Consider the following 24,520-nt stretch of genomic DNA (forward strand, 5'->3'; position numbering starts at 1 on the left):
CGACTCATAAGAATTTAAACAACCTTTCTGATGGTTCCATCATTTGCAGCCGGTTAGCCAGGTATTGCCAATGTTTCCATTTCTGGAGTTGAAATAAACACAGCACATCAAAATGGAGTCATCAAACCAAAACAAAATGTATTTATCATGGTGCAACAGTCAATGCCATAAGTATGCAGACTTACATATAATCTACACATACTAATATGACTTTCCAGATCTCATATCGCATGTTGATACACACAGAACAGACTTGGGAGGAAGCACTTGTTGCCAGTCCCTCTGGGGACTCAGTTTCTTACCTACTTGTAAGGTAGGGTGACACATCACTTTGTTTTTGACAGTGACCGTATTGCAATTGTATTGCATTCTCCTGTGAGTCAGAGTGGACAATAATGTCCACCAGCCACTTGACAAAATGGTGTGGAGCTTGCTCAGCATATGACCATCCCTCATGGGACAGAGGTTTGGCAGGTGGGAAGTCCCTGGTGGGTCCTCAGTGTGGCCACAAGTTTCTTGGATCAATCTCTGGCTCTTGGAGGGTCTCTGGCCAGGTCTGGAGGGCATCCCACAGCCCAGAGTGCAGTGTGTGCTCTGTCAGGGCCAGACACCTTCTGGATTTGCAATGGCTGAGACTAATTCTGGAAGGTGCTACACCTGCTCCAGGGGAAGCCTTGTGGGAAGAGCCTGGAGGTCCAAGCAGGAGTGGCCAGTGGGGCTGGGTCCCGGCTGTGCTCTCTGCCTGGGGCTGGGGTGTCACTGCATCTTGCCTGGGAAGGTGGCAGTGGGCTGTGGGCCAAAATCCCTCCCCAGGGCACACAGAAAACTGAAAGATAACGTAGAGCAGTCCAACAACTGCTGTAATAGACACTGTGGGTGGAAGAGCTTCCTAACAGCTCCAGACTCTCTGTGGGAGGGTTAATACCATACTTACCTTTCCCTCTCCAGTCCCTCTTCCCTTGTGAAGCCTGCACTGCACTGAGCAGGTGGTAGGAATGAAACAACCACGGACCTACAGTCCTAAAAATAGTGGCACTAACAGGGCACTGATCTATGTTATGGCTCTCAACGATTGCTAACAAGGGTGGAGCTGGACAAGGGTAACTATAGGTGGAAACACAGCAGCGTCTCTGCTGCAAACCAGGCAGGGCAAGGTGAGCAAAGGGCATTTTGCTTTATTGGTGTATGTCACTGCTCCTGGAAGAAAGTCCTCAGCACTTCTCAGGGGCCTAATAATTTGTGGCTGTGTAAGCAGTCAGTGACATTTGTGCTGTGACAACCTTACTTTTGTCCAATTATACCCTTAAAGATATCCTCACTGACAAAAGCCCAGAAAAACTGGAAAGCAGAAATAAGAGAACTGAAAAAAAAGGAAGATGAAGGTAAAGCAAGAGGAGGAGAACATGAAGAAAGGAGAGAAAGAATGGCAGAAGAAGAGGAAAAAATTTTGGGAAAATAAAATAATAAAAAAAGCACCTTGTTTGGGGTTTGCAGGAGGTGACTCAGCACCTGCAGATCTGAATTCTGCTTCTGAGTTGACTCTGGCTGGCTACATGCCTTGCGCCTTGCTCTATCTGAGTTTCTTACCTTGCAAAGCATCCAAGAGGGCAAATGTACTGGCCAAGCACAGGCTTTAAAAATCTTCCAGTAGCCACAGCAGTTAAATGTGACTGAAACCTAAAAAAAGACTGTGGGTGGGATGGGAGGAGATGCAGGGAATCGAGGAGCAGAGAAAGGGTGAGGAGCGGAAAAGTGAGAAGAATGGGGAACAAAAGAAAAGATTAAGGAGACCAGCCAGAGGGGGAGAAGCTCTTGGAAATGAGGTTATCTGTTGGTCGGAGTGAATATGTCCTCTTGCAACGGCAGGGGGAAGAGCTGAAGCTCGTCCTGCTGACCTGCTGTGGAGACTGATGCTTGTAGGCTCCCCACTGGTGGCACCTCTGCAATCTGTGTCATGGGGCAGAGAAGCCAAGTAACCATGGAGACCTGTCACAGAGAGGTTTCTAGACAGGAGGAACGCCTGACATAGAAATGCCGTCCATCGTGCCCCTCTGGCCTGTGCACAATCAGGACGGGGAAGAACCGGGCATCATGGTAGGTTGGGGGGCTTTCGTTGACAGCCAGCTGGCTAGAGTAGGAGCAGCACTGCTCCTCCTGGCAGCCCCGCTCTGCAATGCTGCTGCTGCGGCTCCTCCAAAGGCCTGTCCTGTGGGAACCATGAATGCGGCAGAGGGAGAAGCGGCTGGTGTTGAGGGAGAGGCGGGAGTTGCCGCTGCAGCTGTGGAAAGCATGGCGTGAGAAGATGGAGGAGGTGCTGGAGGCATGGTTGCAGCGTTCACAGCCATGGGCTGCCTCGCCGTACCGATGCACTGTGTAGCTGTTGTAGGTCGGGGAGTTGGCCAGGTCCATGAGCATGGCCTCCGAGTAGCTAGGGATCAGCTGCCGGTTGGTGCAGATGTGCCACTCCAGCTCGGTGCTGTCCTGCGTGGTGTCTCGGGGCATGCGGTACCGGTACAAGGGCTCCTCTGCCGCGCTGGGCGCTGTATACTCCAGGCCCAGCAGCTTCTCCACATGGTAGTGGACATAAGCAGTCCGATACTCTATGAGTACCCTGAGCGGCCACGAGATCATCAGGATAGCTGCCACCCAGAAAGCATAGTGGGACACATACCACGGGAGGTGATCCGGATCTCCATAGGCCATCATAAGCTCTTTAAAATCCACATTTTTAAGCTGCATGCCTTCCCTCACCTCCATGTAGTCATCCAGCCCCTCGATCTCTGTGAAGAAGTGAGCTCTCTGAGTCAGATATGAGTTCTCAGACTCAATGTTGGCAAAGCTGAAGCACTTGGTGAACCTCAGCTTGGTGGCTGTATGGCTCTCCAAGCCCAGGAGCTCCTTGGAGATGTCCTTGTATCCACAGTGAGAGTAGTCAAATTCAGCTTCAGCCACGTGTGTGTTGACCCTCTCATGGTAGACCTGTGTGGTTGTGTAGGCGTCGCCATTGCGGTAGCGGGTCACCTGCCGGGTTCGCCGTACAAAGTGGTAGCTGATGGCCTTCCACCAGATGCATGGAGTGGCTTGCTGCATGCGGCTGATGCATTCATAGACACTGTCCACATCTGCCTTGTACTGCAGCTCTCTCTTGACGTGGCAGTGCCAGCACTCCACCAGGTACACCACATACAGCATAGAGAGGAAGGCCAGTGGGATATAGACATAGCCATCTGAGCACGGGCTGTCGTGGTAGATCATGGACTTGCCCTTGAAGGAGCTATCGAAGCTGAGCTTGGTGACTCGGGCCAGCTGACACCAGGCCACTGCACCCAGGCAGCCGTACATGAGGATGGAGAGGAGGAGGCATTTCCAGTGGGATTCTCGGCACATGCAAGCACTCAGGGACTGTTTCACGGGGCGTTGCTTCAATCACACCACCGTGCGAGGGGAGAGAAAGACAAAGAGAGAACGAGGAACCCGTCAGTCAGGCTGCTTTGCACAACACACACAGTGACTGCTGCCTTCAAGACCGTGTCTGGCTTTGCTCTCAAACTGCCTGACTGGGACACCACCCTACTTAACAGAAATGTGAATATAAACAGAAACACCCTGCCAGGGACAGAGGGCTCTGGACAAAGCTCCTTCCCTGCTTCCTCATGGCTCTGGGGAGGGAAGTTGTTTGTGAGGCAGTGATTCACTGTGCCTGCACCCTAGTCAGATGGGCCTCTCCTCAGGAGGCAAGATAGGTCCCCATCTCCTTTTTCCTGCCTGTGGCCAGCATCATTTACACACCCTGCCATCTTCTGAGGTTGAGAGGGCTTTGCAGCAGGTGAACAGCCAAAAGCGTGGGGCTGTGGACTTGCCCCATTGCTTTGTAAGTGTCTGGTGCCTAGGTGCCCACATGCTGCTGTTGAGGAGGCTTGGGAGCAGCATTCATAGCAGGGCTGCAGCCCCACAGATTGTGCCAGCACAGGAGGAACAGCACTTCACGGAGCTGGAGCTGCTGCCTGACTCAGAGCTGACTCACACCCAGCCCTGAAACCAACCAAATGATCGACACCATTTTCTTGGAGGTGAGCCATCGGGAAAATTACTAGATCCAAGCACATTTAGTTGGAAAAATTGTCAAGATTACAGCACGATGCAGCATAGCTTCAGGCTGGTTAGAAAACTATCTCTGACCTATAATACCTGAAAAGATTAAGTGTTGGAGCTGAGGGTGTATGCGTGAATATTTAAAATGTAGCACATCCCTCTCTTTCAAGTTCTAAAAGTCAGGTTGGGAGTAGAGCCAGAGTTCGCACTCCTGTACTTCCACTTTGTCTCCTGAGACAGCGTGATTGCAGTCCTTATCCCAGCCCTGGTGCAGTGTATCAGCTGCATTGTCATGCGATGTTCAGCTATAATGAAAAATGCCAAATCAAGCCAGGCAGCTAGCAGAAACGGAGTTGTCTTCCAGCAAAGAGCAGCAGCAGCATGAGTTACATTACTGGCTGGCAGCTGCCCGTCTGTAGAAAGTGCGTGAAGAGAGACACCCTGCTGCCCTAGTAGGTAATGAGGAGGGCTGTCTGCATCCGTTTTGTTACTGCCATCCTCTGCCTCTCCCCTAAGTGAGGAAATCACAGTGAGAAAGCAGATACGCATTGATACTCATGCATCATCATGCCCTCTGCTGAGCCTGATTTCATGCAAAAATAGAAGCACACAGTTATTCCTTCTCCCAAGGGGCCACCTCTAATGCATCAAACTGCTCCGTAGATGCCAACAGATGCTAGGTTCAGGAAATGTCTTCTCTTTCTTTCTCCACGGAGAAATTTCTCCCCTACTAAAGCTTATCTTGGACCTACAGCAGTTAGGATTCAGTAAGTGATCTTGAACCAGCAAGGAATTTAAGTAGCAGCAGCTTTGACTCAGGAAATAATAGCATGGCGCCACTAGAAAGAAGGGTTTGCTGTCCTCTCAATGAGATGGAAGCACTGGCATCTAACCTTGAAGGGCTGTAGATTCAGATTTAATGCTGCTGCCTTTTTTTTTTTTCCTGAGACAGAGAACCACTTCTAAGTAACTATATAGGGGTTTAAAACTTGCTATGAACACTGCAAAACTAGATTTGGGGTTTGGTTTTGATTTCATAGCTTTTAATCTGACACTGTGTAAGTGCAGAGTAATTTTATTGATTTTAGAGAGCTACATCAATATTCACCTTCAGGAACTTAGGGCAGAATCTGGCCCCTGATTCTTCCTGATGCATCCAGAAGAAATCTGCCAAGAATTTCTATTCTTATTCCAAAACTTTTTTATGTATTCATGTGCCAGAATAAAGAATAATTATTCTGGGCTGTATTCTGACTGCTGTAGTCTCTTTACAGCAGCTACAACAAGTGGAGAGAAGCTAAGTGTTTTATAAAGTACAGGCTTCATAACTTCTGTAGGCAGGGCAGTGAAAAGACCTTAGTATGAGTGAGAATAAGGTTGTTTTTTCCTTAGTCGTTTGCAAGGATACTTTGAAGAACTCCACAAAGTGGCTTCAGGCAGTGCCTAAATCAGCTGAAAAATAACTACAGAAGTTTTGGGAATGAATCCTTGAGCCTACATGCAGTTTTGGTGAGTTTCATCTCTTGAAACTCTTGTCAAATGCCCACTGCTCAGTCTCAGTGTGGTTGCTGTTTCAGTGTGGGCTTCTGCCCCAGCTGTACCCTGAACTCCACATAAGAGCATCAGGCTCTCCTGACTCATGGGAAATCCACTTGAAATTACTGGGTTTTTATTATTTGTCTCTTCTTGACATGGAACTAGAGTTTTTAAGTGCTAGAGTAATACAAAAACACGAAGAATTGCAAAGCTCTACCTTTTTTTTCCCCCGGAGGTTTTCTGAGGTGAAAAAATCCTCTAAACATTAACATTTCTCTACTCCGGGCACTGAGACTATGCAGAAGAAAGCAGCTGGGGAATACTCTAATACATTATTTCGTGTTCACATTCAGGCTTTCAAAGGTACCTCTCATGTAAAATCGCTTACGGTTAATAATGTTAAGAATACCAGTGGACCTAGCAAAAAATGCCCAGCAGTGAGTTTTAATGTGAGTGCTTAAGAAGTTCATGCAGCTCCAGGAACCCCATGTTTTTCTATGACTTGTTGGAAGTGCTGTCAACCTGTCCCTGGGCACAGCCATGGGAGAAGGCTGTCCCACGTCAGTTATGGCAATATTTGCCAAAGGCACTGCAATCCCACCTTCCCTTTATCTGGCTTTCCTTGACTAACAACTTCTCTGTGGTCCAACCTACAACCCACAGGTTGGCTTCTGCCCAAGGGGTGATTCAACCAGCCTTGTTGGTTAGGGCAATCAGTGGCTATATCAGAGTGGGCAAATGCCTCCTAATGTGCTTATCTCTGTGAAATGCCATCTCACCTCTGGGGGATGAGATAACTCTGGTTTTACCAGTCCTGGAGCACCATCCAGCTGGGTTGGCAGTAGCTCAGAGGCTTGCAGGTCCAAGGTGATATTTCTGTATGCAGCCTCTGGAGGCACTTCAAAAATGATCTTCAACCCACTGCACTGAAAGGGCTGGATTAGCCCAAGCCAGGTTTTCTCCACTATTTTCATTGCAGCCTGTAGAAAAGGCAGCTTCTCTCGTCTTTGTATTAGTGAAGGCATGCAGCCATAGAACCCACTGCCACATCTGATTCACACACCTACCAGTCCAGTTCAGCAGGGCCTTCACGTTCAAAACCCTTTGATGAAAACACATTTTTTTTCTCCTGGCTTTTCTAACCCACCGTCTCATTCCCACCATTGTTCCGAAGCAAATCCCACTGTCTGCGGGTCCTCCATTATAAAAGGATCTCTTTCCCAGAGTCTACCTCCCAGCTTTCCCACCTATTGCAAGTTCTGAACATATTCATCTGGTCTATATCCCCTTATTTCTCCTTCCCTTCACTGAAATAATTATCTAACACAATTATACTATTAGAAACACTACTAGAGTGTTTATAAGAAAGACATGAAATAGAACATAATTACAATAAAGGTATCAGACATTCAAAAATCTAATAAGGAAATATATCTTTTCATCTCTCTCTGCATAACAAATTCATTAATATATTAAGACAGTGGCTCCCAGACTTTATTAATTAACATACCACCTTCTTGCAAGAATTATGTTTGTGGTACTACGTGGAATTTTCTCCTTTCCATGCATAGTGTTTCAAATCAAAACAGGGCAAGCTTGTATTTCTGGATGAGTAAATAAATGCTTAAGGAAACTAGCAATTTCCATGATAACTTGGGCCAGCCAGTGAGCGGGACTTGAGTCCTTTGAGGAATGTTGTGGAATCTGTGTTGTTTTGATGTGGAATAAAAGCATAACCTCCGGAAAATCTTAATAGAGAAACATAATTGAAGAAGGCAAAGACAGAGAGCCTGACGGAAAGCCAGAGTCAAAGCCACTTTGTCCGTGAGCCAGGACTTGCAGATTTGGGTCTCTAACCCAAATCAATAGAAGTATCTTTCCTCTCCTGCTTGTGGGAACTTTCTTTTGGGCTTTGCTTTCAGCGTTGACCTGAGAAACATGCGGACAGATTAAATGAGACACAGGTTGCTCGGAGAAGTTGTGGATGCCCCATCATTGGAAGTGCTCAAGGCCAGGCTGAACAGGGCTTTGAGCAACCTAGTCTAATGCAAGATGTCCCTGCCCACAGCAGGGGGGTTGCAACTAGATGGTCTTTGAAGGTCCCTGACAACCCAAACTGTTCTTTGATTCTACAACCACGAATTGTGAAGAGGGATGGATTTGTCAAATCGAATGTTTCACCCAAAAGGTCCCAACCAGCTCTCATGACAGTACAATTTGTAAAAATCTCCTGTTTTGGAAGGAATGCTGTGAAGAAGCATAGCTGAGCTGTCAGTATCATTGTTTATGAATCAAGTTGTGTTAAAAATAAACACATAACATCCTGCTATGCTCTGGCATGCTGCTGAACCACTTTCAGAGGCCTCCCTTCTCATTGCACCTGACTGGATTGGAAATTCCTAACTCTTACCCAAACTATCCATAATCACATGCTAAAATTCACTTTACTTTTTCACACTTAAAAACAATAACAAAAAAATATTTCCCAGATTGTCTAGTAGATCTCATCATGAATGGGGAAAATGCCATGAGTAAGAGGTGGCATATGTGGGGAGGTGGCATGTGGGTGTCTGTGCTGTGAGCCTTGTGGAGAGGGACAAGGTTTAGGGATGGCCCTGCCCAGAGCTGTCCCTTGCCCCAGATAGTCAGTCAGCCCCACAGCACTGCTCTGAGTTTGCCTTGGGGTTTTTAGGCCCATCATTTCCAGAAACCTCAGACAGAGCAAAGGGCCTGTGTACCGTACAAAATGAAGTCAGCTCCATATCTTCCCATCCTCTGTTTGCTGCCTGGTGGTGTGGAGCATTCTGAGACACTAAATAATAGATGCTATTTAATTTGTTGCCACAGCTGCTGGAAAATAGTCCAGAAAGCCCTAACTGCCAATGGAGAACAGGAATTTCAACTGACACCTGTAGCAGACAGGAGTTTCCAGGCTGGCAACATTTTGATTATTTCTCCTTTAAGAAACCTTGTTTGCAAAAGATAAAACATCCAGGCAGTGGCTGAAAGGGCAATTGCCTTCAAAGACGCCCTCTGATGGCAGATGCCCAAGATCAAAAGCAGGTATGCAAGGGCGGACTGGAGCCTCCCTTGCACGGGCACACCCACCCACTACTCCTCCTGGCTCAACAGCAGCCAGGCCAGGTTCTGGCTGCAGTAACCATAATTAAAATAATTAAAACATGCTCTGTGTTACAGGAGCACGCAGATTTGGGCTATTAATCTTGCCTAGTATAAGGGGTGGAAGGAGAGTGGAGGGGGACTGCACAGCCTGGCATGTCCCCTGCTTAGCATCTGGAGCCAAGTGTGCTCTGGTGGCAAGAGCAAAGGGTTAGCGGCCAGGGTTTGGCTCTCTGACCCATCCCTTGACTCCTCGTGAGCGACCAGATTTAGGATACTGGTAGGTAAGTTGTAGCTGGTGACCATGCTGTATGAGCCTGCAAGTGACTGCATTGGCAGTGGCCAAGAATGAAAAAAAATTAATTTCCTTCAAACTCTGATTTTTCCTTAAAAAGTATATTTGAAATGTAACAATGACGCTAGAGAACCAGAACAACATATTTCTGGGCAAGTGAATTGTGCTTGTGACTCTAGGTCCCCTTTCTCTTGATGGGTACACAAGAACAAATTAATTCCCCAAGGTCCAGGTTGAGGTGGTCTGGGTATCCCCATTCTTCCAAGGGAGCTGCCCCTTAGCAGGAGGAGGAAGTGCCACACTGCCATACTCAGAGAAGCCCAGACTGATTCCACCAGCCCAGGTTTTTGAGTGCCTAACCTGAAAATCTGGTGCCTCTGTTTTACCAGTGTTGGCTCACTGCTTTCGTTGACCTTTGGATACAAGCATGCCTGATAGCAGGACTCACCCACTAGCCACATGGCAGGGATCCTTGTAGTAGAATAAACAGCGAGACAGGTTTTTTAGCATTTATAGGGAGTCATAGAAATTTCTCCTACCAACTTTGAGAGGTTATTCTGGGTCAGGAAAGTTCAGCTTATATTACAACCCAAATTACATTTACACCTTAAGACTGGGAGACACCATGCCTTTTTCCTATAGCTCCCACATCTCACAGACAATGCAATTTCACTTTAACATCCTATGTACAGCCCAATAACTAGTGGCTGGTAAAAGCTCATCTTCTTTAAAGACACTCTGCTTTAACCGATAGACTAAAAGAGATGAAGAATCTGCAATCCCCTTTGTAATTTGTTCTGGTGATGAAATTTTATTGCCATTGTAATTTTGTCTCACTTCAGCCCCCATTCATGGTAGTGAGGATGCCCATTCTCCAAGTGATGAAAGGTTCCTTTCATACGATTGCCTTCTTTCTCTGAACATATTTCTCCATTCTAATTATGACATCCCTCAGCCTTCTTTTTGACAATTTAAATGAGCCAAGGTCTTCAAGTCCTTCACTGCTCTAGCTCTTTTTGGTGCTCTACTCTCTCTTTAGCACCTTGAGATCCTTCTTGAGTCTGTACCCTGCAAGTAAATACAGGAGTTCAGCACTTATTTCACTGGCATCACACCAAAATATCAAATCACCTTCCGTTCTCACTGATCCCCCCCCCCCCTTATTACTGTCTGCAAGAGTTGCATTAGTAGATTTCTGCCTAGCAACATCCCAGGAGTTCATGTTCGACGACTCACTCACTTGGCTCCCAGGTATTTTTTGAGTCACTGTTTCTGAGGACAACTGAAGGGTTGGCTGCACTCTCCACCCTGAAATGTGTAACTTCAGGTTTGGCTTTGGATTGAATAACTAAATTAGCAAATGAAGCAGATCCCTAAGGAGAACTGTGCTTGTCTCATCATTACAGACCTGCCTGCTAATGTTTGTGCCAACTGCAAATGTTACCAGCAGTAATTTTATGCTTAATTCCAGAGGATATATCAAATACGGTAGTTATTCATGCAGAACTCTGCCAGTCTAATGGCTAAATATCCCATTAATTTATACAAGACAACTGTTTTCACAAAGCTAAATGTCAATCACAAAAACAAGGCTGTAAGCATTATGCGGTCACTGAGGTGCTCCTCACACTTCCTGTGCTCACTGCCAGGAATAATTCCATGTGCAGTTCTGCATACAACATTAAGAGAAATCCTCCCAAAGCTTCAGTAGAGCACATTATCATCTAGCTTGCTGTTACTGTATGCTCTTCATCAGTATCTGCATTTTACTCCGAAAGTAGCTGTTTACCAGTGTGGGCTTGAAGCACATCTTTTTCTAGCTGCCTCAGAACTGCTTACAGCATGCAAATGGTTACAGTGACAATGGGAAAATTCTTGTTTTGTCCCCTTCTGATTTCGGCAAAATAAATTCAAACTTAAAGTTGCCAAACTGACACCAATAGAAGGGGAAGAAATAGTCTGTGTCCGAAGGAAACACAGAATCATATTTTTTAAAAATTTGATCTATAATTTTGCCTTCTCCTTGCTATTTCTTCATAGCTCTCTACTGACAAGAGGACTTTTTCCTCTTCTGCCAGTCTTCATTCTTCAGTCTCCTTGAAAACTCCAGCATGAGCTGCATAAGCAGAAAACATGCTGCCACAGCATGAATTTATTCTGTTTGTTTTGTGGACAGTTTGTAGCCTGAGTTTGACTGTCTGTATCTGGTTCACAGACAGATATCCGTGTTCCCCAATTTCAAAAGCATTAAAATTCTTCTTTGGGGAAATCATGCCAAAAGTGTTTCCTGTCCTATTAAACCCCACGTCCATTTGTCCTTGGTGGCTGACCTCAAGAGCTACAATTTTGCTGAAGCAAAATGCTATCATGTCTAAAATGAAAGAATGAGAAAACAGAGGGTAACAAAGACATGGCCTGAATGGAAATAGAGAAATGAGGGGGAAACATGGAATGTGGGAAGAAGTGGAGGAGGGAAAAGGATAGCCAAGACATGCTCTAATGCCAGTGCTGAGGCAGGGGAAGGGTGCTGGCAGGTGAGGACAGAGACCACTCAGCCTGGGCAGGGGCAGGAGGGAATCAGCCCTAGAAAAAGGACCCTGGTGAAGATCAATGGAGGAAACACTGAGCCTGACAGCACAAAAGCACTGTATGACCCAGCAGTCCTCCCAGCCCATCTATGACCTGGAAAACAGCTACTCCTGAATGGCTGCTTTCTCACTGCTGGGAACTTCTCCAAAAAACAGATCTATGTCCCTATCTCCTCCCCATAGCCTAGGGGTGGGATAAGGCTGTGCTAAATTGGCCCAGAGATTCCAAATTGTCACGGAGGTGACAGCATGCTGCAGGGCTGATGTTGCAGCTGTGTCTCAGCGAGATGTGCAGCATCACAGCATGCTCCTGCTCTCTGCCAAGACCTGGCTTTGGGGCTACAGGGTGTCTTTAACTGTCTTCAACAACAAAATGACCCCACAACTTGGGATTACTCATGTAAGAAGAGTTAATCTTATATTTTTATTTTTACCTCTTTTACTTAGCAAGAATAATCTTCTTGTCCATGGAGAAAAAAAGAGTGGGGGAAACACTGACAGAGGACTGGAAGAAAAGAAATAAAATTGGGGAAGAAAGAAGAAAAAATGGTGGATAAATTAACACCAGTCATAATTGAATTTGCCTCTGTGGATTTATGCTTGTGATTAATATATCCCAATGAGATACCCAAAGGGGAAGGAATAATTAATAACCACAAGTCATATACTTTGGCAGATGGTGACCTGCCTGGATGAAAGCAGAATTTTCTTTCTAACTATGAGAGATTCCTTCATCTTGGTCCCACCTCTGACGGACATGGCAGGACATAACACAGACAGGACCACTGAGTCTTTGCTAGACAAGCCCTAGGCTGTGCTGTTAATCGTAACTAAGGTGAGCCCTGACACTATGACCAGCCTCTGGTGCCGAGAAAGGCTTCACCACTTCTGCAGTGGATAGGGATGATGCAAGAAGAACAAGCAGATTTCTATCCACTGTCCCCAAGCAGCCGCAACAGATGCAGGTGCAGCTATCATCTCCCAGCTCCTGACATAATCCTGGTGTCTGGGGTGGTCAGGGAGAAGACAACTGCACAAGTGTCATAGTACAACCTCTTAATGCTTTCCAGGGCCAAATGAACTCCTAGGTCAGATCCTTTTTAGTACAGTGAGCCCCTTGCACGGCCGTCCTAAACCAGATGTTGGTGTAATGGTGAGTAGAAGTGCTCCTTCACCATGTGACTGAATCTGGGCACTGCATGGAGTATCAGTAATAAGGCCTGGTGAGGGAAAAGGGAGATATTACAACTGTAATCTCATCAATCCCCTCCTGGGAAACCTAAACAAAATTCTTCCTGCCATCTATCTTAAACGACAAGAAGCCCATTACCCCTAGCTCATGCTGAGCCAGTAGCAAGTGCTCTCAGCATGGCTGCAAGCACAGGGGGGAAAGGGAAATAAAATGGATAGAAGGCAACAAAAAAAAAGCCATTTTGCATCAAGATAATTTCCCTCCAGCCTTTGAACAGGTAGCACATTCATTGCTGCACGTATATTTTAGATGCACCATTTGCTCTTCTGCCACAAAACTCCTGTGAGAATGAAAACTCCTGCGGGTGGGAGCCATGATGTCAATGCATAGCAGAAATGCTGTTACTAGGTTTGAAAATAATAACCTGCATGCACTCTACGTGTTTGTAGTGTCACTGGCTCAGACCTTCACTTTGGCAACTGCCCTCCTGTGGTGAGCAGGGATCACCAGGTTTCTCATTTTAATCCATGCAGAGATTTAATCTCCTCCTTCCATCAGTGGAGCTGTCAGGGAAACACCTCAGGGTAGGAAGGTGCATCTAGTCAAAACTATGAAAAGACACAAATATTGCTGATCCACCTGAGCTTCAGATGCCACCCCTGAAATACCATATAAAGACAGTGTGTTATTTCACAACATTCATCCTTAGGAATTCTAACCACCATCTGAAGATGAGGAAAGAAGAGGTCAGGACGGAAGGAGCCTCCAGTCCTCTTAAATGTCAGATTCAGCATTAGCTCTTGCAGGATACTCCTGAGTTCTTCAAGCAGAAATAAAGGAAATCCCAGAAAGTAAAGACATTTGGATCCCAGAGTATATATATGCTGTTCATTGCAGCAGGATGGGAAAGCCACTCACTGAAATGCAAGGGTACATATGTGAGTATCATGAAGAATTTGGCCCTAGACACATCCATGGGTGACACTTCCACATGCTGCTCCAAGGAAAGCTGTGCAATTACATTTTCAGCGCCAAGGAATCCTAGCAACAAAGTGGTCACCATTTACAAAGTAGAAATTATGGCTATTTTAGTGGCAGCTTCTTACAAGAGCACAAAAATGCTGCACTAACAAAATCATTGCTTCTCCCTCCAGATTGCTGTTGTTGCTGTCACTGGCTTTTGACTCAGTAACAATACAAAGAACGTATTCGGGGGCAGAGGATTTTTCCCAGTAATGCCAATGCTGGGTATGAGTTCATCAGGAAAGAAAAGCTGGGATTCAGCTGGGATTCAAGCTGTCTCAGAGCAAGAGAGTACCTCTAGGAACAGTTCTTTTTGCTACACTTTAAGTACCCATCATGCTTAGTTTATATTACCTCTGCCTTGAATACTGGTGGTTTCCAGTAGACACAGGATGAATTTTACAGGTATAACAACATGGCTTACCTCAACACATATCAGTTAACTGATAAAAGCATCACATAACCTCAGGAAAGCTCCTGGGATGCAGTTCCCAGCCACTGCCAGATTAACGAGACCAAGTGATTGACATGAGGCATAGCTGTGCCACTCAGTATTTTCCAGCTTACTTCGTGCCTAGCCAGCCACTTGTCCCCTACCACAGCCAGCCCCACTGCACGGAGGTTTCTGGGCAGGTGCCCTTGCCCCTGCTCCCACTCTGGAGGGAGATCCTGAAAGGGCTGATGGCAGCATGCATCCATCCATTTGTCCTGTGGCTGCAGAGTGGAGCAGTCCTCACCTTGGCAGGAACAGTCTTCAGTGTGCTCCAGCCTGTGAAAGCCAGACCCAGCTCCCTGTACCCTTGGACAAGCTGCAGGCAACACAAAGGTGCCACAGCCCCGGGGATCAGCTAGGTGCAACTTCCTGACTGGTGCACTGGTGTTACCAGTGGCTTTGCTGAGACAAAGGGAAAACTGACACCAGCCAAAGAAAACAGAAGGGATGGTGGGATCAACTACCACTGCTTCAGCCCAGGAGGGATGGGGACAGCAGGGAGGAGAATGGGGTAGAGTAGCTATCTGTCAGCCTCTGTGTGCTTGACAAAGTCTCAGCTGGATTTAACAGGAATCCTGTAAAACTTGCTTCTCCCTCACTTTACACAGAAGATGCAGCTCTCCAGGGGTGGGAGAGGAGTGAGCTGGCAGTGCTCAAGCCAGTGTTCTCCTGTGCTGTGCATGCAATCAGCCTGCAGCATGGGATGTTGGTGACATAGTTCAGTGGTGTACTAAAGCTTGTCCCTTCCCACTCTCATGTCCCTAGTCGCCAGTGCTCTCCTCATCCTTGAGGACCATGTCCTGTGCCTTACTGTTCTCATCATTGTCACAGGTCTTGGGTGTCCTGCCCGACCTTCCCTCAGCCTCCACATGGGGACTGAAGCCAAGCTAGACAACAGCCACGGACCAGTTTCTCGGGGGAAAAAGCAAGGGGCCAGGAAAGACAGCCTTGTGAGGAAAAAGCCGACGGAGTGTTAGTTCTGCACCAGTTATTTGCAGTCTAGTCATTGAATGCTTCTGTTTAGAGACTTTGTACATTAGAAAAATAGTTAATTATTATGAATACCTTTTAATCTTTGCTTACTCTAAAGGAACACCTTGGGATTTAAATGGAGTATATAGAAACAACTCTCAAGTCCTCAGAAGAAATGTGATCCAGGACTGATCCAAGCTCCAGACAAGTCTGGGGAAGTCTTTCAAAGGGAACTGTGAATGAGGCTTTGCCCAGAACCACCACATTTTATTCTCATTTATTTGAAATGCCATCCTTTTATTCTAGTAAAATCAGAAAAACATGGCTCTGTGCTTTGACCTATCAACCTCTAGCCTTCCCATGTGTGACCTTGCAGTTGGAGGCCATCAGCCACACTTCAGCAGAGGAACTGTCAGCCCCACAGTGCTGGGCTGGTGCAGCTGAGGCTGTGGCCATGCCAGGTCCCTCGTGCTGCTGAGATGAGCATCCCTTGCAACGAGATCCAGCCACTGCTCAGGCTTCAGCTGCTCCGTCAGATGTGGGGAGTGTGTTTCCCCATCTCTGCACCTTCCTGAACACAACTGCTACCTCAGCACCATCAGGTTTTTATAAGGGTACTCTGGTTAAGATGAGGCAGTATCCCAGCAGCTAATGTTTCCCTGTGAGAAACAAGGTTTTATCATAAATATTACTTTTCTCTCCCTCTTGCTTCTCTCTGTGACACATTCTGCAATAACATGATGGTGCAGCAGGTGAAAACTTAACTGGAAATTCATTTAAGCACTTAATGGTTAATCCTGGGATCCAGAACACCTCATTTTTATTTCCTGACTTGACTTTGACCCATGTCATGGTGCCAGCACACCTTTTTATATCTCCCGAAGACACTGAAAAAATAGCATTTATAAAGTGATTTCACATGAGCATTGCAGCACCACTTGGAAGGAAGGCACCTGATCTACACATGAGCTGTTGCATCCTGCCGCTCTATCAGCTGGTGGGAAGCAGAGGATTTAGGTCCTGCCCTGGCCTGCTGACAGGCAGTCCTCCGCAGAGGACCACAGGACATCTCAGGCCTGAAGACAGACTGCCATTCCCACCCTTTCAGCACATGCTCTCACTACTGCCCTCCTCCACCAGATACCGGCACCTCTGGCTGGCCATCTTACCTCCAGGCAGCCACGAGGGAGTTCTTCTCTTTTCTTTGGTCCTCAGAGGGACACTCATGCTGGCACGACTCTACTGGCAGATGCTGCCACGCCAGCCTCCACAGTGCTCTGTGCTCCCTCTGCCCATTGCAGGGTCAGGGACATGGCACGGCTTGTGCCTGAGGCATTCAGGCTCTTCTAGCTCTTGTCCCCCAGGACACACTGTGCTGGTTTGCAAGAGATACTGAAAGATGCCGATGCCTCGTGCTGAACCACTTTGTTACCACACTAATCGAATGCTGTATTCCACAATTCCGAGTCCAGCTCCTAAGGGCAATCAATCATATGGCTATGAAGAAGGCCTCCAGCCATAAATGCATCACCACAAATCACTTCTCTCCCAAAGCCAAATACGTTGTGACCTGCAAAAGTCTCTGACTGATCCTACTCTCTTTCCTGGTAAGGTCAGGTTATTCAGACTCCACATTTGCGAGTCGCCTCAATTACCTACTTTTAGCTTCCTTGCCAGGATTGTGATCCTTTGTGATCTGCTCTTTGCTCTTTGCTGTCAGCTCCTACCTTGCTGGTCCCCACTCTCACCAGCTGGCTGTTTCCACCCATCTGCCCAAAGGCCCAGTATTACCAATCTTTCCTTAAGAAGGTCTCTGCTGGCTGAATGCTGAACTGGGATGTGCAACACCTCAGATGTATGGAAACAATGCCATGTCTGAGTTGGGATTCTCTGTACGTTCTTCACCTGATGTAAAGCCCTGGAAGTCAAAAGTTTGTGCATTTCATGGGGTGTGAGCTCCTTCGTCCTTTCCGAGTTGCATGTGTGGCACCTTGAGAGAGGCTGCCAGCTACACCAGACACCATTTCACAACCTTAACTCCACACCGGGAGGGCTGCCAGCCTCCTGGTGCTGCTGAGCTACTGGCACCACGCACAGCCGGGCTCCTCCATCCTTCCCACTCACCATCTGTCCTGCCCATTTGAGGCACTTTTCTTGCTTGTTTTCATGGCTGCAGAGATGTGCCGTGGGCAGAGCAGGGAGCACTCAGGGACCAGCTGACATGGGTGGCTGTCAGAGGCAGCTTCAACCCCTGACCTGCCTTGTGTGCTGCTGTTGGCAGAAACCTGTCCAGCTCCACTGCAGCGGCATCCCAACTATAACATGGTGTTGGCTCTTCTGTGCAGTGCTGCTTAAATGAAGAGTTAGAGTTTGGGGGAGTTAACAAAGCTGTTACAGCAACTGTGACCTCAAAAAGTTTCAGTATGTGCTATTTTTAACTTTACAGGTCTTAAGCTCAGAGGAACACGATGAATGATTAGAGTCTGAAAGTGAACTATATTTTCCATGATTAGAACTTAAAAACTAATTAACTACTTAACCATGCTCTTCCAAAAAGTAGAACTCCTACTCTAAGTGGAAACTCAGCCACAGCCTTATCTACAGTGTGACAGTGTAAGTCTCACTATAACAACTGAAGGGCCTTACAGTGCTGAAGATAGCTCAGCAGCCACTGCTTTTGGTGTCAACTCACACACGTGCCAGGACACACCTAGAAACAAGTCCTACTCATTATGGAACCACTTGAGGATATTTCACTCCTTTTATTCTCTGTTTCATGATGTCCCTGGTCACTGGCAATGATTTGAGCTATTTTCTTCTAAGGCGTAGAAACAGATGAGAGGAAATAAAGTGCTCCATTTCCAGGGAGAAGATACCTCCTACCTCACTTCTTGCAATGACTTGCACTGACTGAAAAGTATCTTTGGTATAGACACTCTCCTCCTTCAGGGAGATCATCATCTGAGGTCTCTGAAGTGAGAAAGGGAGAACAAGGAGAGTATTTGGGGGTTCAAAAAAGTGTGCAGACCCATTGCTTTTCTGCTGATATCAGGTGACTGTGTGTCCACCTGAAAAAACAGCATTAGGAACCAGGTCTGAAGGGGGAGTACCACTGAGTTACCTGGTCTGTCCCTTTCCCATGAGACAACATCTACATAGTTAACAGCTATTTGACTAAATTGTCCTTATAACCTTCCAGTGGCAGAACTCCACAAGTTCCCCAGTTGCTCCAGCCCAGCGTTTTATTGAGAAAATTCCCTTACTTGCAAGATTGGGAAAGTCGGCCAGAAGGAGCAACTCCAGTCTCAGCCACAGTGGCGAGGTGCACTCTTTCTTGGAGAGGAGAGAAGACTCTGCCTGTAGAAGCCCAAGCAGCTAGAGCCAAGGCTGCCCTTCAAAGCTCGGATGCATTAATTTGATATTTCCTATCTATTTTTTAAAACCCTTGACAGTTTCTCAAGTGAAGTGGAGAAGACAGCCAACTCCAGGGCACCAAGAACAGACATGTGATCAGGAGATGAAGTGGGACAACGAAAAGAACAAAAGCAGAAAAAAAGATGCGATGCTTCAGCATGGATATTCTTACAACAGAATCTGCAATGCAAATACTGCCTGGAACTGCAGGATCATGAAAAAAAGCTTTCCAGTTCCTCAGATGCCACTCCTGCTGCACTTTTTCCTTTGTCTTTACAAGGGAAGTCAACTGGAACAAGGAATGAGGAGCACTCCTTAGTTTATGTCTCATGAATAAAGCAAGGGCAGGAGGGGAAGAAAGGGTCTTGTTCTGTTTGACCTTCACTCAAGAGGGGGAATATCATGCACTGACTAAAAAAATAAGTGTTTTGTCAGTCATACTCACTTGGGATGGTAACAGCCTTCCACCAGGAAAACCATGAGCCTGGGGTTAGCTAAGCAGGTCTTTTGCATGAGGTTTGGAAGTGCTATAGGGAAGGAAAAGTGAAGCTTTCTGTAGGAATCATGTCTCATATTTCCTGCCCTCCTCTGGCAGTGCCTGTTAGGTGAGTGCCCTGTGCAGCTCTTGAAGGGGAAGGTTTACATAGAAATAGCCCCTCACTGGAGATTGATACACAATGGTCCCTCCAAACTTTCGCTTAAAAGGTGGTGGGGAACATTAACCTCCATCGCAGCCTCTGTGCCCTCCCTTCTCTCCATCCCCTGCACCTGGGCTTGTTTCTCTTGAGCACAGAAGTCTTGGGAATGACAAGACTCTCAAGGAAGAGGACAGTGCCACAGAGGCAGTGGGGTGTAAATGGGCTCCTGCAGACCTGCAAGGGAGCAGAGTTGATTAGACTGTGGAGATCTGCTGGTGAGGAGGGGGCACGTACAGCAGGCCTGATAAATCGGAAAAGGTTGTCTGCCTCGCTGCCTCTGCCACCTCTCATCCACTCAGCCCATAGACAGGGACAATTTAAAAATAACTGGTCTAAGTTATTAAGGGCTTTATGCCTGGTGTTTTCAATGCCATAAAATAAGCCTTGACAAATTAAATAAGTGTTGGGGGAAAGGGATAAAAAAGCTGGAGAACTGTGTGTCTCTTCAGTGGCACACTTAAGAGGAAAGGTCTCAGCTATGTTTTGACCTAACAGCCTCTAAAGCTGTAGCCTGCAAACAAGCACTGCGTATGTTTTCTTAACTTGTGACACCCCCTTGGTGCTGTTGTGACCAAGAACAGCACTTTTCAAATAAGCTCCTGTTGCATTTCCCACTGGCAGTAAAAGGCAAATGAGGCAGTTTTAAGTGGCCTCTCTCTTCTGTAACATCTCCATCAGAGAGCCAATGACCATGGGTTTCACGAACATTGACCCATGAGGTTTTCCCTTTTATTTAAATGGATTAACCGGTTACATTATGTCATGCCCAATTAAAGTTCTTAAATATGGAAGAGAAGATAAAACCAGGCACGGACAACTGCTGTTTGACTCTGCCAGTACAAACAAGACAAATACGTATTTCAAAATGTCAGGTGGCTGCTGCTTTCAGCTTTCTACAGTGATTACTTGGCTTTGGAAGCAAATAAATTATGTTTGTACTCACCGGCTTTGCTTTCCTGAAAAAAACCCAACACCTTCATTTCCAATTAAGATTTAAAAATTTAAATATTTAAGGCCACTTCCCAAGTGAGGTGTGAATTGGCAGAAATGCAGAAAAGTCACTATCAAATCTTCAGTGTAGGTGGAGGCTGCCACAGTAATATCAAGAAAAATAGCCAGACCACTGCTTAACCAGGGCAGTACATAGCAGCAGGTTCTGCTATTTCAAAGAGGAAAATAAAGGCAAGTATGTCCAGAGAATTAATCTATAGCAATAACTGCTGAAACATTTGGAAAAATGCATCCTTTACATTCCATCCCCTGAAAGGGGATTGATTCCTTTTCAAAAGAGTTCACGGGATGGTAGAATTCTACACTAATACCAAAAGCACATCTATTCCAGGTCATCCAGCTCGAGCAGTCCATATCTCAATAGAAAAAACTCGGACCAGAATACTGGCAGGTAATCTGAGGGCTTGCTCTGACATTCAGCTAAGTTAGCAGTAAACCTATGTGGTCCTTGGCAGAGGAGAACAAGGGCCATGACAGGTAACTGAACTGACGTGCTCCTTTCTGCTCCACAGCTGCACCTTGGCTTATCTTTCTTTCAAAAATAAAAACTTAGACTTCAGACACATTGTCTGTTAATAGCTCAGGGTTATGTCTCATGTTGATTTGTTACCCCAGGACACCAACAAAGGCAATTTTCAGTCATTGTCACCATTTAGGTCCATGCATTTGATCTAAGTGAAATCCATAAATGACGAGACTGAACAGAGAAGCCCATGAAATGCCCATTTAATACCAATACCGGGCACTTACATGCAACTGCAAGAGTCCAGGTCCAAAAAGGCTATTTACATGGTGATGTAGAAAGCATGAGGAAAGGACCAATACTGTAGGACTGCAGTGTTAAGATATCACTGTTACAGGCGTTTGAGATATAGACTCAAATGTGCAAATGTTTGTGTTGGAACAGAAGAAAAACTGAGAACAGGATGAGTGAAGCAAGATATAATGTGCTTAGCAGAGAGATCAAGTGCTTTAGTGTCTAGAAATGGCTTAGATGTTTTCATGGTGGACTTAATATATTGGAGAGCCCTCAGTAGCTCCTGGTCCTAGACCAAATAAATCAAAAAATCCCTTCTAGCATTAACCATGTATTGATCTTCTGCAGGGCTGTAATTACATTGGGGAGCTCTACTGCTGGAACAGCAGCTGTATCCTGGATCCAGCCACAGCTCTTCATGATGAATTGTGTTGCAGGTGTTTAAAAAGCAATCAAACAGGAGAAACCCCTAATTTTCACCTATGGAAGACAGTTTTTCAACCTGAGCTGTAAAGTCAATTTTCAAGTAAAGGTGGTTTTAAAAGGTGCTGTTTGGTTTTAGCCTAAGTATACTGCAGTCACATAGGCTTTGTTGAGGCTCCTGGATTTTGACTGTAGGATTATGAGACTGTTGATGAGCCATGGGACCTGTTAACAAAAGCTTTAAGCAGACTAACTGTACAATACAGTGTTCCGGGGCTGCTTTCACTTTTGTTTTCAGTCTTCTCTGCCTGCTTTAAGGCCGTTCTCTGCATTCCTGGGAGCATGTACATTTGTTTTAAACTCTATATTACGAAGAAATTTCACTGACTTCCATGATCTGCACATGGATTACACAATGTAAATGGCAGACAAATCAAAACTGTTGGAAACAAAGGCTACATTAGGCATAAAAGAAAATCCCAGGCATTTCTAAAACAGGGCAGCTTGCTGTCCTGAGCGTGCAGGACTGAGCACGCATTGTCACCTACTGTCACACAGCCCTGCAGTTCTGTCTGGCCAATACCTTGTGGCTCAGGATTCTGTGTCAACACTCAGACACATCTATCATTCCCTCTCTATGCTATGCAAGGCCAAAGTAAGTGTTTCACAGATGACTTGAAGAAACATACTAAGCTGTATTTTCTCCACTGCCTTCTACTGCAGATTAGGTAACAGAAGTGCCTAGGCCCCAAGGGAAAAGGAAAGGCATGACCTCCTCCTTTGCCCCCAAACACCTGAAAGTCACAGAGCCCCAGGCTGCAAGCCCCTTCTTACGCTCAGTATGCCCCTCCGGCCACTTCCACTAGTGCCTCGCAAAGCTGCAGTCGTCTTGACCATTTTACAGGTCCCAGGGAAGCGGTAGGCTCTCCTAGGCCAAACACCACGGGGCCCATGTAGCCAAACTTCCACTGGGCTGACCCGCTTTCCCCCCCGGTGCATCGTTCCGGTGCAGGGCCGGTGGCTCAGCGGCCGCCCGAGCCCGGCAGCAGCGCACGGCTGAGCGCAGGGGCCCGTCGGTAAAAGCCCGCACCCAGTGACCGCGGGGCTGCGGTCGCCCCACCGGCGCGGGGGGCTCGGCGCGGCCGCGGGTGTCCCGCCGGCGGCCCCGGCACTGCAGGGCGCGGCGGGGCACGGCCCTGCACCGCACCGCGGCTGCAGGTAGCCGGGCGGGCTGTGGCTACGCTCCTCGGTTCTCCCCGCGTCGCAAACACCCCCAGTCGGGGCACCTTCCCCCGGCCGCGGCTCCCCGGTTTCCCCCACGCCCCCACCGCCCCGCACCCCAGCCCCTCGGCGAGGCTGCCTTTGCCCCTCCCGGTCCCTCCCGGCCCGGCCCGGGGCGGACGCCCCCGCCGCCGCTCACCTCCTCCCGCACGGCGGCGGCGGCGGGCCCCGGGGCGGGGGTGCTGCCCGGCCCGCTCTCAGCAGCCGCCTCGGCTTCCCCCTGCGAGGACATCCTTGGCCATCACCGGCAGTGGCGGCGGCGGCGGGGGCTGCCGGACCCCGGGACGGCGGAGCCCCCCGCGGTCGCGCCCCGCACCGTGGCCGTGGCCGTGGCCGGGGCGAGCCGCCCCCCGCGCCCAGGGCCGCCCTGCCGGGTGCTCCGGACTCCCTCCACCATCCCAGGCAGGCGGGCAGAGAGGGACGGAGGGAGGCGGCGGAGGGGAGGAGAGAAAGACGAGGCGGAGTGGGGGGTGTCCCTGCCGCTCCCGGCCCCCCCAGGTGGGCAGGCGAGAGCCCGGCGGCTCCTGACGCGCCTCTGCGGGCGGCTGGAAGATCCGGCGTGCGCCCCCCCCCCTTCCCGAGAGACGACCTCCGAACCCCTACCCTTCCCGGGGTGTCCCCTCCTGTCTCCTTCTCGGGGATAGCCTCGCTGCCCCCTCCGCGGGTGCGCCCCGCCTCCCCAGGGATGCACCCCCGCCGCCGGCCACCTCCTCCCAGCGCATCTTCAACGCCCCCGCCGCCCGCGGCGGAGCCCCAGCCACTTTTCCCGCTTTTCCCCAGAACCCGCATTTTACCCGGGCTGGCGGCGGGACGCGGCCCGGCAGCAGCAGCAGAAGAAGGAGAAGGCGGCGGAGGAGGCAGGCTGCCCTGGGGAAGCGCTCCCCCACGGAGCGGCCGGACAAACTTGCCGGACGCGGCTCGGGGATGCCCCTCGCTCCTCCCTGGTCGCTGGACGCGCGCACCGGGGGCAGAGGACGGCGCTGCCGGGACGGAGCCCTGGGGCTGCTCCAGCATCGGGGCCCTGCTGCCCACCTTCACCTCCTTTTTCCCGGAGGAGTAGCTGGCACAGGAAATGGAGGCACCCCGCTGCTCCTGCACCTTCCTGCCCTCCTTGTGGCCTCACCCTCTCCTGTGGTTTCATTTGCCTCCTGCACAGGTCTCCCCTTACAATTGCAGCCTCCTGCAAACTCCCTACACTCCCAACATTTCTTGCTCCTGCCTGCACCTTGTGCTCAGTGCATCCAGTCATGATCTTCGCTCCTGCTGATCAGGACTGGTGTACTGCACCATCTTACTTTGGCATGTTCGCTTCATCTTTCATTACGCTCTTGTGTAGCTCATCTCATTTGATCTGTTTCTCTCTCTGTGCCCTAGAGCAGCATATTTTTTAAATCCTTCATAAAAGTCTTGTAAACAGGCAATTGAACACTCTTGAAGCATCAACCTTCACTTTAATATTCTTACCTCAACTCCTGCCACAACATGGTTGCTGCTTTTTCAAGCATGCTGCTCTGGAAAACTCCACTCCGGTTTCAAGGCACTCAGTCGGTATAAGAGCTTGGTTAGAAGGACTGTAGAGCAGAGAATAATGCTTGGTGTGTGAATGCATAGAGAAAAAAAAACAA

At 48.1% G+C, this 24,520-nt stretch overlaps 1 protein-coding gene across 2 annotated transcripts; it reads right to left on the minus strand.

The window, feature by feature from the left end:
- Positions 1–113: 113 nt before the first annotated feature.
- On the minus strand, positions 114–23,776 carry LOC114003306 (transmembrane protein 151B-like). 2 transcript variants are annotated; one of them, XM_027750172.2, is made up of 2 exons: positions 23,690–23,776; positions 114–3,420 (listed from the first exon to the last, which is right to left on the minus strand). In XM_027750172.2, the coding sequence occupies exon 2, from the start codon at positions 3,385–3,387 to the stop codon at positions 1,990–1,992; it is 1,398 nt and encodes a 465-aa protein (XP_027605973.1). In that variant the 5' UTR covers positions 3,388–3,420; positions 23,690–23,776; the 3' UTR covers positions 114–1,989. The 2 variants fall into 2 exon arrangements, with proteins under 2 accessions (XP_027605973.1, XP_027605971.1); XM_027750170.2 differs by lacking the exon at positions 23,690–23,776 and adding an exon at positions 23,035–23,447.
- Positions 23,777–24,520: the final 744 nt, after the last annotated feature.

The sequence above is a fragment of the Pipra filicauda genome, unplaced genomic scaffold (genome assembly GCF_003945595.2).
Source record: "Pipra filicauda isolate LSUMZ 115617 unplaced genomic scaffold, ASM394559v2 scaffold6_size6359152_pilon, whole genome shotgun sequence".
Lineage (NCBI taxonomy): Eukaryota > Metazoa > Chordata > Aves > Passeriformes > Pipridae > Pipra > Pipra filicauda.